Consider the following 16,767-nt stretch of genomic DNA (forward strand, 5'->3'; position numbering starts at 1 on the left):
CTCTCCCACCTAGAACAGCAAGAAGATTTGAAATGGAATTCTGAGTCTATCTGAAAATGGCTATGGCATTTTTAAACAAAGGAACCTTCTACGATTCTAAATGTGTGGCATGAGCCATTTATTCTGCTGATCACAGAAAGAGATATATAGTGTCCACCCTTTACTAAGCATAGATAGTATTACTGGATTCAGCAAGAGTAAATGGTTTAAATACATTAAAATAGGGGAAATATCTTCTCAACTCTGATGATATTTTGCTGTAGAGGTCATAATTACTGGTAACAGAAAAACTATTTTCACACAAAAGCCTGATTATGAACAGTCTTAAAAACATTCAGGTAAACATTATTGTATTCTATTAAATAGTCATGAACAAATCCAGAACTTGTTTTTTTCATAGTAGATAGTTGCACATGTAGCCAAATGATGCAACTATCTACTATGATTTCTTCTGCTTTATAGACTTATCACCAATTTCACAAGCTTCAATGTGCTAATTTTGCCATTTTTTCATTCTTCAGATTATCAATGGTATAGAATTCTACAGCATAAAAATTGATTGCAGAGTGACTTCTCGATTTGCCCACAATGTCATCACCAGCCGAGCTGTTAACAGGGCCAATATATCCAAAGAAGTCATTTTTGATGTTGACCTCCCTAAGACAGCCTTCATCACCAATTTCACCATGTATGTAGAACTTTATATTTCTATTATACATAAACAATATGGGTGGATATCATTCACAGCTATAGAGGTGAGCTGAATTCAGAATCTGAACTAGGGATATAAACAATTAAATGGTTAAATGACAATTATATTTATACTGTTTACCATTAACAGTTTACCGTTGACTGAATTCTGGCAGGAACATCCCTGGGCCCTTATGTCTTCACCATGCACCTGGTGCTCTGTGGGCCCCAGGCCACTGGCAGGGGAAGTGGGTGCAGCCAAGCCACTAGGGGGCACTGTCCAGCTGCAAAGATGTGGCTTCCCTTCACCCCCATGGGCAGGGGCAGGGGTTGGGGGTGCAGATGGAGCTGGGGCTCTTGACCTCTCCTGTGCTTGGATCCTACCACCATGGGGATGGGAGGAAGTACTGGACCCCTCCACAGGGGTCAAGTGGGGCATTTCTGCCACAGCAGTGAGGCTCCCAGCCCTGCAGTGGATCTGCTCGGCCCCCCACAGCAGTGGGTCCTGGGCAGGGAAATGGGAGACAGCTTTCCTGAACCTCCTGCCACGTATGTGGCATCATGGCCTGTACCTGGAAGACTCCTCCTTGCTACTGGGTCAGGCACTCTCCGGCTTGCCCTGGGGGAAGCGAGGGTCCAGTCCCAGTGGGTCAGCCTCTGCCTGGCATGCTGCATCCTTCCTCCTCCCACCCATGGCACTGGGGCTGTGTGGCATCAGGCCTGAAACAAACTGAACAAATAGCTGGCTCAGCCCAAGGCAGCGTAAGCAGTCAGTGCTGGGTCTGAGGGTTGCTGCTGGCCCTTCATGTGGTAAGCATGTCCCCAAGGCATTCCTGAGGGGTGGCAGCGCAGCAGCTCCATCCTGGGAGGCCACTGTTCCAGCCCTAACATTCCCCCAGGGACCCCTGCTGCACTGCCCTGCTGTGTCACCACCCCTCAGGAGCGCCTGGGGCTGCAGTCACCACATGAGGGGCCAGCAGCATACCCTTAGACCCTGTCCTGCCTGCTCCAGCTGTTGCAGTGCCTCCTCAAGCCAAGACAGCAGCATGTTCAGCCCTGCCTCAGGGCTGGGCCACATCCTGTGTGGCCTCAGCACCACAGGCAGGAGGGGGAAAGAGGCCACTCTGTTGGGACCAGACTCCCTCCCACTCCCTTCAGGACAAGCTGGGGAGGGCCCAGCTGGCAGCATGGAGGAGCCTTCCAAGTCTGGGTTGCGATGGCACGAGTGGGTTTCTTGGGCTAAATTAGCAATACAAAGAATAAACACGCAAAGTATTTTTGAAACCTCCAAACAGTGCTGTCTTCATGAATTATATCATTAATTTTCAGGTTTTTTCTACCTGTTTGTGTGACCCCCAAAAGAGTTACCTTTAGTGCCAGTATTCTTTTTCCAGAAATACCTTTTGTTTCCAGAAACCTGTTCCATTGTCTATGGTATTCCCTAACAATAGACATATATCGTTTGCTAAACATAGATAGGTTAGGTTAGGGCATAGCTGGCTTCCTAAATATAGATAGATAGGTTTCCTAACCATCGATTTTCTTTTTAGCAATTTGAATAGTTGATGAAAGACTGAAGATAGAGAGAAATGTATTATCACCTTATCTTTCCTTACAGTGGCACTCTTGTAACTGGTTCAGGCATTTGCTAATGATTTAAATAATGTGAGATCATCTGCCCAATGTTGGTCTAATTTATTTTCAGGGCTGGAATTGGTCTTGATCCTGTAAGATGCTGAACTCAGTGCTTGTAACTCCAATTGAAGTTGCTGGAAAGGAAGATTGTTCAGCACTTTATAAAAAGTGACCAACACTTGACAAGATTATGCTGCATTTGAAAGCTTGCCTAAATGTATCCCAACTATGCAACTGGTCCAATAAAAAATACCACCTACAGAAAGTCCTTGCCTCTCCTTAAAATTGTTTGTAGCAAACAAGTTGTTAAATGGAGGGCTGGAACACAGTATATTTTCACATATTAAGACAAATCATTCCACTAAATTAGATACTTTCCCACTTTTAGGACAATTGATGGTGTCACATATCCTGGGAACATAAAAGAAAAAGAGGTTGCAAAAAAGCAATATGAGAAGGCTGTTTCAAAAGGACAGACTGCAGGCCTTGTCAAGTAAGCATATTGCCTTACAATGGGTTTTTAATTTTTTTTTAGTTTCTTTATTGTATCATGTAGGTAAAGCTGAGAATAGTAATGTATTTTTAGCATATATTAAAAGTTTGAACTTTATGAGGGGAGACAGACAACTTCTGATTATTCAAGCCATATTTATAATTGTGAAAAGTAGAGGTGCACCAATACAGCAGTCCCATATTGGATCAGAACTGATATAGGGAGAATTGATAGTATTGGAAATAGGCTTTTTTTGCCAGATGTGGCTGATAATGTGTTTGATAAATGCCCCATACGTGTGCACAGCGGCAGCATGCACGCAGCTAGGAGCACAGCCTGGTGGCTTGGAGAACAGCGTTTGGCTGGTAAGTCTGTTGTGGGGGAAGAAGTGGGGGGGAGGGAAGGGGAATGGGAGGGGGCAGATCAAGGCCCCCACAGTGAGGGAGGAAGTGGGGCTGGGGTAGGCACTGCTCATCTGGGGTGGGGTGGGGCAGATTGTTCCCTGGGGAGGGAATGGGGGACCTGTGCCCCTGGATCTGTGTGTGGGGCAAGGGCAGGGTGGACTGTCACTGCAGGCTGGGCTGGGGTGGCGCTGGGCTCTTCCTGGTAGGGGTGTTCGTCTGGGTTGCACTTGGGGTGGGTGATGGTGGTGCTGGGAGTGGTGCTATGGGGAAGTTATGGCAAATTTTGGTGTGGCTGCAGCCCCTTCTGTAGCTCCCTCCCAACACTGTCTCTGCCTACCCTGAGTGCAGCCCAGCCTAGCCCCTTGCTGGGAAGCACCTGACACAGCTCCCAACCACAGCCCACAACAGTAAATTGCCCTCACCCCGCATGCAGATCCAGGGGCACACGCCTTTCATGCCCTCCTAAGTTGCATGCAGGGTGGGAGCTGCCCGTCCCCATGCACCCTGGACAACCTGTAGCTCCATCATATGCCCCATCCTTCTGTGAGTGGGCAGCGCCTGCCCCTTCCCCAACCCCACTCCCTCCCTCACTGTGGGGGCCTCGATCTGCGCCCCCATCCATGCCCCTTCCCTCCCTCCACCCCTTCACCCACAACAGACTTACCAGCCCGATGCTCGTGTTTAAGCTACCTTGCTGCATATTGGAATCAGATTGGCATCAGCCAATATGGCTTCTTAAAAATTGGCCATTGGTATCGGCCCAAAAAATCTCTATCAGTGCACATCTAGTGAAAAGTCAGGTCTTCGGTTTTTATTGATTGAGAATGTTTTACTGACTGAGAAATTATATAGTTTTAACTTGTTATTCTGGACTACTTGTGTAATGCTATTTGGCATGACTGTAAGCTAACAGTCAGACACAGAAACCTAATTTCTGTTACACTCATTTTTGGGCTTGGGTCTTAAGTAGGTACACAGCAGTGAAGAGGAAACAAACGTCCTTTTCTAATTTGTGATTTGTTCATTGAACATTTCTAGGGCTTCTGGAAGAAAAACTGAAAAATTCACTGTTTCAGTCAACATCGCAGCAGCCAGTAAAGTAACTTTTGAACTGACCTATGAGGAACTGTTGAAACGACAATTTGGAAAATATGAAATGTTCATCAAAGTAAAACCAAAGCAGCTTGTCAAAAACTTTGAGGTAAATGGCAATGTGAATTTAACTGTATCTAGCAGTGATTATATTTTGCAGCTATAGATGCAAATGATATTAACTAAAGGTACAATCAAATTCTGTGTTTCTTTTGCAAGTGGGATACTGTGTTCACCCACATGGGTTCACAACTGGAGAAAACGACACAATCCTAGGGCACTGTTGATCTGTGGACTGTAGCTGGGTTCATAGAAGTCATAGAAGTAGGGTCGGAAGGGACCTTGTAGATCTTCAAGTCCGACCCCCTGCCTGGGTTGAATGGCATGGTCATGCCCTCTAGTGACCACCGGACTCCTGTCTCCTCCAGTTCCTGGGGTCCTTCCCTTACTCTCACTTTTTTACCACACCTTGAAGGTTATTTGAAAAGAAAAGGATTGGGAGATGGCCCAAGTCCCCGAGTGAAACCACTTGTCCAGTTCCTCTGCCTGTCTCTCTTCGTGTCTCTTACCACCAGGTACCTTAAGGGCTGTGTTCATTGCCTCCTATCTCTTTCACAGCTATGTCCATGCTTCTGGGTTCCAGCCCTTGTCTTTCCTACTATGGGTCTGCACTCTGCTTTGGGCACTGTGTTCTCTAGTCCTGTCTCTACCCTGCTTAGAGCTTTTGCCTGCTTTGGCTCTCTGCCCTGCTTTGGGCACTGATCCCCTTGACCCTGTCTGTGCCCTTCTCTGGGCACTGGGCTTTCAAGCCCCATCTCTGCCCTGCTCTGGACACCAGGCCTCGTGGCCCCATCTCCACCCTGCTCTCAGCACTGCTGCACACACTGGAACGGCAAGCAAGGCAGTCATTCTGCTGGGGAGCAGGGCACCCTGTGGCCTAACATTTTCAAGTATGACATTGTACAAGGCAGAGCAGGAAAGAATTCTGGACACAGGGCTTACCAGGTTCCTAGCAGCAGCTTGCTGCCTCAGCAGCCCATTTCTGGCTTTGGAACCAAGGCTATCTCAGTCCTAATGCTGACCCCTTTCCAGATGCCAGTGCTGAAAATCAGCAGATCATCAGCATCAGCATGGAGATATATACACCTTCAGTTCATGCTGGCATATAAACCAGCCATAAAAATGTTCTGCATATTTTGTGGAACGTATTTGTGTCTAGTTTGATAATTGCTAGTTTGTATTAATTGTGCCATAAATGTAACGTATGACAGGGGCCTGGTACACATACCATGTTCTGTGTTCTCCTAGCTTAGCCTTCAAACAAGTCAAGGTTTACTTTGTTCCAGAAGCTGTGTGGAAAATCCTGTTGTCTGCCTTCCTTTCTGATGTGGTAAAGCCCACCTGTAGTTCAAGAATTTTCTAGTGTGTATGTACAGAGGATGCTCTAAGGCTAGGGACAGAAGTTACACATAAACCAGTTTAAGTGATCAGAAACTGGTGTAAACCTGCAACAGAACAGAAGTTCAGGGCACATAAACCAGTTTCAAGATGGCCAAAAGTGGTTTAAGTTGAACTTAGTATCAGACTTAAATGATTGAGGTCAAACTGGTTTATGCAACTTCTGTCCCAGACCCCTTCCTGGTTTAAGTTAAATCAGAGTCCCCCAGCATGCTTTGCAGACCTGGGCTGGGCTGGGCTGTCTGCTCCAGAGAGCAGGGCTGGCCCCATCCCTCTTTTCTCTTTCCAGAGCAGTGAGGGCTGACTGGCAAAGGGGTGGATGTTGGAAACCCAGCTGGGGACTGCAGCCAAGTCTTTCTGAGAGGGAGGGGGGCAGCCCCTGTCAGACCTTTCCCCCCTTGAATGGAGGGGGTAGGAATGTGGGGCAGGGTGGGGCAACAGCCTGAGACGGACTGCCCTCCCAGGCAAACCCCTGCTGGGGTCTGGGGTCTCAGAGGGGCTTTAATCCCCCCGTCCCCAATTCAGTATGCTGCCCACACCCCTTGCTCTATGCTGGAGCAGGGTGCGGTGAGTGGGCAGGCAATAGTCTGAGAGGTACTGTCCCCCCAGTCAAATCCTGGTTGTGGTCTGGGGTCTCAGAGGGGCTTTAATCCCCACTTCCCCAGGTCAGTGTGCTGGCACAAAGCTCTTCAGGACCAGACTGATAGGTGGGAGGTGTTGGCAAAGACCTGACACAATCATAATATGTAAGTGCTGGAAATAGAGCTAAGGTAACAGGAGAGGAATTGCTTTGTCTGGTGTGACCAAAGAAAGCAGAGAACTACATTTAGAAATGGCAGGAGACCGGAAGACTCCACCCCCTTCCACCTCTGGCAGAGATTGTTGCAAGCAGTTGGTAAGGGGAGGGGGAGGGGGCTTACATAATTCCCCATGCTCCTCTAGGCCATGGGGGAGGGGGAAGAGGCTAGGGAACTAGGGCTGGAGGGACTGGTCCCCTGCCATCTGTGAGCATAGAGCCAAGCCCTGCAGGACCAGACAGAGGTAGGAGACCAGTCCCTCCAGCCCTAGTGTTGGCAAAGACCTGGCACAATTATCACTTGTATGTCCTGGAGACAAAGGAACAGGAAAGGATTGCAGACAGCATGTGACTAAAGAAAGCAGAGAACTACATTTAAATTATAAAGCAGAATCTGTAAAAGGTGGGAGACTGGAATACCTAAGCAAAGACTTTCTGAATACCTGACTGTAAGAAGACACTGCCCTCAGGATTGCATAAGACTTACGCAAGGCTTTCTCTTGTCTTTTTGGTTTATTACATTCCATTTTAAGTCAGACTAAGCTATGTGTGCTCTCACTGTGTTTTAATGGGCTGTATCTTAGCTTAGGCAAAGGTTTTTGATTGTTCTGTCTTATGCTTGAGGTTGCAAAGTGCTGTGTTCAATACATGCTTGGTTCAGAGAAAGGACAATTCTTCAAGCTTTTATGAATTCAATGCCACTACCTTTTTTCCCACCCCCACTCTTGCTCTTCAGTCTGGCAGCGGCTGCTTCCCTTCCCTACCCCCAAGTGGAGAGCGGGGGCATAAGCCTGGCAGGCACTGCCCATCCCCACCAGGCAGACCCGGGTTGGGGGCCCCACCCTCCAGCAGTTTAGCGCCCTAGGCTGGTGCCTGGCCATGCTCCCTCCTCTGGAGTAGGGTGGGGAAAGCCTTAGAGGGCTTCTCTCTTCCCTTCCCTTTGGCAGTGGCTGGCAGGTGTGCTCTAGCTCCCCCCAGTTTCTGGCTTGAGCCCCTGCATTTCCTAAATGAAAAGTGAATATCTGTTCATTTGTTTATCAGTTCAGTCTGTGCAGTTTAGATTAATCTGCAAAAACTGAATCAATTCAGCCTCTGGCTTTTTGACTATCTGTACTTAGCCTAAATGACTGTGCCTCAAAACTTAGTACTTTAAGGAATGTGTAAACCATTATTTAGAACACTGTGCATATGTGAAAAACAACATATTGCAGCATAAAGAGATCAAATGGAAATCTGGCCCAAGCTATTGCTAATGTTCTCAGAAGGAAGGAGTATTTTAAAATTCTCAGAGGGAATAAGTGGTTATTCAATATGTGGCCAAAATTCTTGTCAGCAGCTAGCAAATCAGATTCATTCTCCATAGTACTTTTAAATCTCCACATAGAAATAAGTTATGTAATGTCTGAGTGCCTGTTCATCTGTGATTCAAACATGGGATTAAATTGCTGTTTTGAATTATAGAAACAGATTTCCTTTGTTATTAAGAAAATTCCTATTCTGTATGTAGAGTTGTTCAGTGGTAATCTAAGTTGTTATACCTATGGTCTTATTAATTGATGGTGTGTTTCAATGAATATTTCAGGTTCAGGTAAACATTTTTGAACCCCAAGGTATCAGAGAGCTGGAAGCAGAAGGAACATTTATCACCAATGAATTATCAGATGTCATTAAAAAATCTTTCTCAGGAAAAAAGGTACAATGAATACTCATCTTAGCAGAAAATGAATGTGTTATCTGAATTAATTGGAAACCAGAAATAAATTACTATAAAATAATGTTGGTGCAAAATATTGGGCTAATGCAAAAGAAAATACACTGTTTGCCAATGATGGGAATAGATGAGATAACACGATTATTTTTAACTGATTTTTATTATTGTTTCATCTTGTGAATCTTCTCTTTCTCTGACTGGTTAAATTGCGCTGACTTAAAACAACCATCTCCGGGTCACTGCCCTAACACAGAATAGTCAGCTACTCTGGCTGTGCCCTTTCCTACTTCCCTATTGACATGTATCTAGATAATAACATATTTAAAATAACAGCTGTTCTACATTAACCTGTTGCCATATGACATTTACGTTGATGTAACTAATACTTCTTCAGACAGACTGAAAAAATATTAGGGGGGATGAGGGGTGCCTTTTTGTGTTCTGAATTTTATACTGAGTTATTGGAGTTTGAGTCTTATGAGAGCTTTTGCTTTCAGGGTCATGTGTCTTTCAAGCCAACCCTTAATCAACAGCGAACATGTGCTAATTGCTCAACAACTCTGTTGGATGGAGACTTTACAATAAAGTATGATGTTGAGCGAGGCAAGCCAAATGATTTACAGGTAAATCCAGTAGGTTAGATTTTGAAATACTGTACGCATGGGTTTTGTATTGAAGAGGAATAATTTCTTCTTATCTTTATTTTTCAGATTGTCAATGGATACTTTGTACACTTTTTTGCACCAACAGATCTTCAAAATTTGCCTAAGAATGTTGTTTTTGTAATAGATATTAGTGGATCAATGAGTGGAAGAGAAATAGAACAGGTAATTATTTACATTACTACAAAGTGAGTCTTGGAGTTCAAGCACCTAGTGCCAGGAGAAGCTAGGAACCTCTTATAAGGGGAAGGGGCTTGAATCCATCACCTTCTATATTGTATATTAAGAGAGTCACCAGCCAATTGCCTGTCAAGAATGGCAGCTGGGGGCAGGGGTGGCCAGGGGCAGAGGCTTGCATCTGGCCCTGCCCTCCCACCTTTGGGACTGGGCCCACTGCCGCCCTCCCTTCCCCCACCGCTTCAGGGCTGGGCTGGCCCACCCCCCCTCCATCTGCTGGCCCCACCCCACCGTTTGCTCTGTCGCTGCCGCCTGCAGGGCCGGGGGGGCATGGCCAGTGCACTGGCCTTGCCCCCACTTCCCCCATCCACTCCATTTATGTGGCCTGCAGGGAGCAGAGGGGATGGGGGCAGTGCCCCCCCCTTCGTTCCGTTGCCACTGCTTGCAGGACAGGGGGCCATTGTCCCTGCCCCTCTGCTGTCCACTCCACTGCTGCTGCCTATTGGGGTGGGGGCTGGGCAGGGACAGAGGCCTGGAGCCAGACTTTTTCCCCACACCTTTGTCCCCACCACTTTGGAGCCAGGGCTAGGGCCAGGTCTGGAGTAATTCCCCCCACCCCTCCCCAGTGGGTCAGCGGGGACAGAGCCCCGTGTCTGGCCCTGTGCCTCTGCTCCCACCCCGTTGCCTGCCGGTGGTTTGGGTTCAGGCCCGGGGCTGCTCCCCCACATCCCTCCCTCCGCCATGTCAGCCCTGACTCCATTCTCTTCCCCCTCACGCTGCCGTAACTTCCCCCCCAGCTCTGTCCCTGCCATCATGGCAGTGCTCTGCCACCTGCTGTCCCTAGTCATTCAGAGTGTGAATAAAGCATTACAGACAGACTGACTAAGGCTTTTATATATATATAAAACAGTATATATATAATTCTGTTAAAGTGTGTAGCAGAAACTTTTATGGCATGAACACCCTTGCATTCTCTTCTGGAAATGCTAGCTGAAAGCTTCATCTGCAACTGAAACAATAATCCTGGTTATAGTCATTCTGTGTTTTATTTATTTATATTTGTATTTTCTGGTAAGTATATTTACTTATTTATATTTTATTATTTAAAAGCAAAATATTTCTATAAAACTATCATGCTCTAAATATCCCATATATTAAAATATACACACATGCATGTGTGCGCATGCACACATCTGTTGTTTCCATTTTATATAACTTTTGTTCCTTCTTTTGCCCTGAGATGTTGAACATTTCATTAATAGTAGGGCTCCCCACTCCATTCTGTTACTCAGAATTTCTGCTGCTCAAAATTTTTGCTGGATCTCATCAGCATTCCATCTTTCTTATTTAAGATCTCCTAATTATAGTTTCATAGTTGGTAGGGTTGGAGGGGACCTGAGCAGATCAAGTCTGACCCCCTGCCACGGCAGGAAAGAGTACTAGGGTCAAATGACTCCGGCAAGATGTTCATCTAACCTCCTCTTAAAGACCCCCAGGGTAGGAGCCAGCACCACTTCTCTTGGAAGTTGGTTCCAGACCCTAGCCGCCTTGACCGTGAAGTAGCGCCTCCTGATATCTAACCTAAATCTACCCTCTGCCAGCTTGTGACTGTTATTTCTTGTCAGTCCTAGTAGTGCTCGGGGGAACAGGGACTCCCCCAGTACCTGCTGGTCCCCTCTAATTAGTTTGTAAACAGCCACTAGATCTCCCCTCAGCCTTCTCTTGTGGAGGCTGAACAGGTTCAGGTCCCTTAGCCTCTCCTCGTAGGGCCTGGTTTTTTTTCTATCTTTCTACTGTTCCTCTCACTTGCAGCCTCTATCATTTAAGGTCTAGGAAGTTCTGATTCAGAGACTGTACCCCAAACTCCCATGCTGAATAGCTACTGATGCCCCTTTCCTGAAAGAATTTTTCCAGCCCCTTTTTGAATCTGGCTAAACTGTCAGCTTCCACGACATCTGGTGGCAGTGAGTTCCACACTTCAATTACATGCTGTGTGAAAAAGAACTTCCTTTTGTTAGTTTTGACCTTACTATTAGTTTCTGTTTGTGACTGCTAGTTCTTGTATTGTGAGAGAAAGTAAATAGTAAATTCCTATTACTTTCTCTTTGTTATTTAGTAATTTGTAAACCCGTATCATGCCCCCACCCTACCAAGCATCTATTTTTTTAAAGTGAATAAACCTAGCCTCTTCAGTGTCTCCACATTTGGAAGCCTCTCTGTACCACTAATCCTCTTTGTTGTACTTCTCTGTACCTTCTCTAGTTTTTCTGTATCCTTTTTGAGGTGTGGGGAACAGAAGTAGGCACAGAAGTCAAGATGTGGATGTACCATATATTTATAAGAAACTCCAGTAAGAAATCTTCAAAAACAAAACATGCTGAAGTTATATGCTGCCATTTGTAACCCAGTGTAACCATATTGCTTTAATTAATTTAAATTCTTTGTTTCCTGGTAGACAAGAGAAGCACTTCTTAAAATATTAGATGATATTAAAGGAGATGACTACTTCAATTTCATATTATTTGGTTCAGTTATATACACTTGGAAAGACACATTAGTTAAAGCCACTGCAGAGAATCTGGAAGAAGCAAGGAAATTTGTTCGTGCTATTCACACTGAAGGTGGTAGGTATTGTAGCAAAGTATTCAGTAAGTAAGATGGCTGAATAAAATGATACGCAAATTCAGTCTGAGAATGAACTGCTAAAACTTTAGTCTAATAAGTAATGATTAAGAAGCACTGCTATAGTTGCATTTGTTTTGGAATTCTAGGAGAGATGTAACAACTTTCAGAGAGAGAACTCAATAGAAGACAAGTTTGAAACATAAAGTACAAGCCCTCCTTACCCTAATATTGCATATGAGTTATTAGACTTTAAGTTATTAGCAGGGATCTTGGTTTCCTTTGTTTAAAAAAAATTGCAATTATCTGATTTAAAAAAAAATGCAAATTTTCTGATTAAAAAGCCCAAATGCTTTTTTTGGCATGATTAAAATGAAACACCACTATAATATATATATACATATATCTCAACCAATATTTGTTCGATGTTTATTGATATATTTAAACATCATTATGTTTGAATTGATACATTTTATTGGTATATTTGCAATTTGAAAGAAATTTGAAAGCTTACTAGTGTCTCAATCACTATAATAAAATAAATTCTAAATTCCTGTAAATGTTGGTATTTTATTTAGGGTTTTTATCATGGAAAATGAGAACGTCCCCTGCCCCATTCACTCACCAAGACACGGGTCCAGCTGCAGCTGTCCACCCCCCTTCCCCTCCAGCTGCTTTGTGGCACTGAGCAACTCTGATATACTGGTGCCCTGCCCATGCATTGCCCTTCATTCCCAACCTGTAGCCCCCCAGCCCTGCTGGTGCTCTTCACTCCCCACCAACAGCCTCCCCCCAGCCCTGCCAGAGGGGTCCCCTGCTCCAGGGCTATGGGGCCAGGGACCTGTGTTTTCAGCCTCCTGCCCCCCCCAGCAGCATCCAAGCCCCAGCTGCTACCCATAGGAGGTGGTGGCTGAGCCCAGCTCCCCCTCCCCCATGGATGGCACAGCTGGAGTGGAGCCCATGGGAGAGGGGACTGGTGTAGGCTGCCCACCATGGGCTCCGGCAAGGGAGGGGTGCAGCTCCCTGCCACTGCACACACTCCGGGGTGGGGGTTGCAGAGAACATGCCCCCCAGATTTGTGTGTGGGCCAGGTGCAGGCTGTAGGCTTGGAGCTCCCCACCCTGCTGCCCTCCCCCTGGGGCCTTTGCAGCAAGACTGCCCCTGCTTCCCTGGATGAGGCTCCTGCAGCTCCATCCCACTCCCCTCCCAAGCCCCGTGGCTGAGCATTTGGCCCCAGGCTCCAAGCTCTACACACTGCCCAACTCCCTCCCACCCTGACTACAGGGTCCTCAATCCCCCCACCCCTGTGCCAGACTTACCTGTGGGAGCTGCTTTCCAGGCTGCCTGGTGGCCATGTGCATGTGTGTTCCTGCACATGGTGCCCCCTGCTGATCATCCTCCTCCCACTCCCCCCCAGCCTGGAACTCCATGAGCCTGTAAGGGGGAACCCACTGTTTCCCATGTTTTTCTCCTTCGAAGGAGAAAATCCTGGTTTTTCTCCTTAAAGTGGGGAAATCTGCATTTTATTACATTTTTTCGTGGTGAACAGAAAGCTCGGCTTTCTGGTAATTAGTATTTTGCACAGAGAGATGCTTACTGACAACATGAGAAATTGGGGGATGAATCCATCAGTCATTCATAACTCCTAAGTAGTTTGTCATAATGTCTGCTGGTGTACCCTGAGGCAGCAGAGTTCAGCATGAGTCACAGAGAGCCCCTTACAGGAAGCGGGGATGAGGGAGAGAGCAGTCTATCCTGGGATGATGGAGAAACTAATCAAACACTATTATTCTGTGTGTGGTATGCCACGCATTAAGATTAAACGTTGATAAACTAACAGCTTTGCAGTCACACAAACACAAGCTTCGGTCTCAAATCATCAGTAAGTATGTCAGGAAAACAATAAATATTCCACGCATAAGGTGTGAAGGAAACTCCTTGTTTGTTCCTTCCAAATCCATTAACTTCCACAGAGGCCATAAATTAGCCCCTGCATAACTATTGAGATACTTTTAAGTTTAGCATTTACCTAAAACAGGACATCTTTTATTTTCTAGGTTTCAAAACCTGTGTAATGTCATAATTTAGTCATGCACCTTCTTATAAAACCAAATCCTTCCTCTCAAATTTTAATTGTATCTTATGAATTAAACTGCATATAGATACCAAAAGGCCAAAACTGCCTGGATGTTTCCTTAAAATGTTTAATATGTTTTTAAACCAAAATTCTATCTCTACCTTGCAGCAACAAACCTGCATGGTGGTTTAATGAGAGGAATTGAAATGCTGAATACTGCTTATGAAAAAAATATCGTGCCCCAGAGAAGTACTTCTATAATTATAATGTTAACAGATGGCCAACCTAATGTAGGTAAGTGTTCTAATAGATAAAACAACAGTAAAATAGAGATAAGTAGGTAAAGGAAAACCATGAAGATAATTTCCCAGTCTTTCACTTCCAGAGGCATAAGACCTTACTATCCATTGATTTCAATAGTATTACAATGGTGTGAACCCTGAATAGCAAAGTGGATAATCAGGTCTCTGGTTCCAGTTTTTGATTCACTCTCTACTACATATTGCATTAACTTGAATCTAAGGTAAGGTTTATTTCCCCAGTCAGCAAAAGGGGGGGGTGAGCCCTTTGTCTTAAATTTGCATACAAAGCAAGGTGGCTGCTGTGGCTCTGACTCTGGTCCTGAGCTCAGGATGGGACCAGAGATAGAGCTACAGCAACTTCCTGCCCTCTTCTCTGCTTGCCCCTTGCAGCTTTTGCCCCTCCTTCTTCCCCCAATGCCTTGTTTTCCCTGCCTCCCTCTTACTATCAGCTATAGCTTGGCTCTGGCCTGGACAGGTTTCCCTCCTGGGCATGAAGCACATAGAAACTCTGTCCCCTGCCCAGCCAGTCAGCAGTGGTGACTCTGCTGCACGGCACAGGAAAGGATGAGCTTGCATGTGCAGTGCTCTGGGCAGGAACAGTCTGAGCAGCATCTGACAGTAAGGGCACAGGGAGAGAGGCAAAGACTTCAGGAAGAAAGGGCAAATGCTGTGGTGAGCTGGCACTGCTCTGGTATATACACACTGGTCAAATTAAAGTAAGACGATAATAAACATTACTATGAGCTTATGCAACATGTCTACTTTGGAGATTTACATTAGTGTAACTGAATATATAATTTTACTGGTGTAAATGTCTTTATATAAGTCTTAAAATAGCAGTTGATCACCTCATGGTGAATTAGGGCAAATAGTGGGATAGAGGCAACCATTTTGACATATTCTTCATTTTACTAGAAACCCTATAGAAGTCAGGAAACACCTGAGGAAGAATTTACCTTGGGCCAAACTAGGTTGGGACTAAGAATCTCCACACCCAACTGCAGAGTTGCCCCAGGCAGGTTAATCAGGGCTGCCATAATTTCCTGGGACTAATTTATGTGGAGCAGTGCATCAACCCCAAAACTACCCAGTGTACTTAAAACACAAAATTTTTTTGAGCACTGATGCCTCTTAGAAGACTTTTGTTAAGGGTTGGGAAAAGCTTTTAGTTTTATTGCAACTCCCTCCCTCCCCCCTGCTCTGAAGGCAACCCCCAAAATATCTGCCTTGTAAATTAGATATTTTTAAATGCCATCTAAAGTTAGTTTAAATTTGGTGAGGTCTAAAAATACGATGGTTACACTCTAAGAAACCTAATGAAAAATATAATTTTTTCTGTTAATGACAACAGTAGCAGACTATATAGCCTAATTGTTTTATATTGTTTGCTGCAGGATTATCAGACCCCCAGCAAATTCAAGAGAGTGTAAAAAAAGCCATTCAAGAAAAATACCCATTATACAATCTTGGCTTTGGCTATGGTGTTGACTATAATTTTTTAGAAAAGTTGGCATTGGAGAATAAAGGATTGGCTCGCCGTATCTATCCAGATTCTGATTCAGCCATACAACTGCAGGTAAAGCTATAGCTATCTAAATTAGATCACCATTTTTTTCTACTTCCTCTGTAGTTGAAAAGGAAAATATAGCTAGATCCTGGGTCAGTGTCTTCCCCCCAGTGATCAGGATTTAACTGCAGCAAAATTTTCCCCTTCTTTCACACAGGTGCAAAAGTGGAGCAACTGTAAATTGGGGTGGCAGTGTGATCTATTGAGTACTGTATGACACAAGACACCAACAGGCCAGGTTCTAAAGTATACTCTAAAGTGACTTATATTCATTTTGTGTCTTCCTCATTGCTAAACCAAACACAAAAATGGAAGAAAAACTTATGGGTTTTATTCCCAACTCTGTCGTTAACTTTTGTTGTGTCATCCTGAGCAAGTCAGATGGAACTGTAAACTCATATATGCATGGTATGCATGGTTCTAGGCCCATAAAGATGAAGGAGTTTTAAAGGCATATTTTCTAACGCACTCTGATATCTTAGCCATTCTTGGCAGATCTGGCTTCCTGTGCTTTAAATTATTTTAAATTATTCTGGCATAATAACAACTGAGTGACCAGTTCACAAGATCAGGTGGTCATGAGCAGACATCCAGCTACCCCATCCCTACTATTTTGGGTTTTTTCTTCAATGATTAGCTTATTTTGTCTGAGTTTGTATTTTGATTTCAATTCCTATGGGGAAGAGGGCTAGAGGAGACTTACCTTTATAAAATGTAGGGTATTAGGACTCCTGTCTTGTGGTGAGGTATAGTAAGGTTTATGGCAGAAGGGATCTGCAGCAACTGTTCTTTTATCTGTTATCACAGGGGTGGGCAATTGCTTGGGCCTGTGGGCCATACAGGGAGTTTTAGTGAGCGGTCGCAGGCTAGGTCAGTACCACCGCCCCCCTCCCAAACTGCCCCACAATGGCTCACCAAAACGCAGTAAGTGGTCAAGCCCATTGGCACATTGGGCAGCATGTGCTAGGCGGGAGTTGCACAGTAGGGGCTGTACTGGAGACATCACACAGTAGGGGTGATCAGGAGTCGCAGCTCTGTGAATGCAGCCAGTCACTGCTGGGCTTTTGTCCTGAGGTGCCTG

General features: G+C 45.1%; 1 protein-coding gene across 1 annotated transcript in view; it reads left to right on the forward strand.

The window, feature by feature from the left end:
• Window positions 1-16,767, forward strand: part of LOC149855688 (inter-alpha-trypsin inhibitor heavy chain H3-like) — a 104,008-nt gene that overhangs the window by 41,066 nt on the left and 46,175 nt on the right. Inside the window, exons 3-11 of the mRNA XM_090022291.1 lie at window positions 522-688; window positions 2,714-2,818; window positions 4,261-4,423; window positions 8,151-8,261; window positions 8,777-8,902; window positions 8,990-9,106; window positions 11,574-11,742; window positions 13,986-14,111; window positions 15,514-15,695. Coding sequence (XP_089878417.1) covers window positions 522-688; window positions 2,714-2,818; window positions 4,261-4,423; window positions 8,151-8,261; window positions 8,777-8,902; window positions 8,990-9,106; window positions 11,574-11,742; window positions 13,986-14,111; window positions 15,514-15,695 — 1,266 coding nt within the window. The remainder of the gene's footprint in view (window positions 1-521; window positions 689-2,713; window positions 2,819-4,260; window positions 4,424-8,150; window positions 8,262-8,776; window positions 8,903-8,989; window positions 9,107-11,573; window positions 11,743-13,985; window positions 14,112-15,513; window positions 15,696-16,767) is intronic.

Source organism: Crocodylus siamensis, chromosome 11 (assembly GCF_052110815.1).
Source record: "Crocodylus siamensis isolate JL-2025a chromosome 11, ASM5211081v1, whole genome shotgun sequence".
Classification (NCBI taxonomy): Eukaryota; Metazoa; Chordata; order Crocodylia; family Crocodylidae; genus Crocodylus; species Crocodylus siamensis.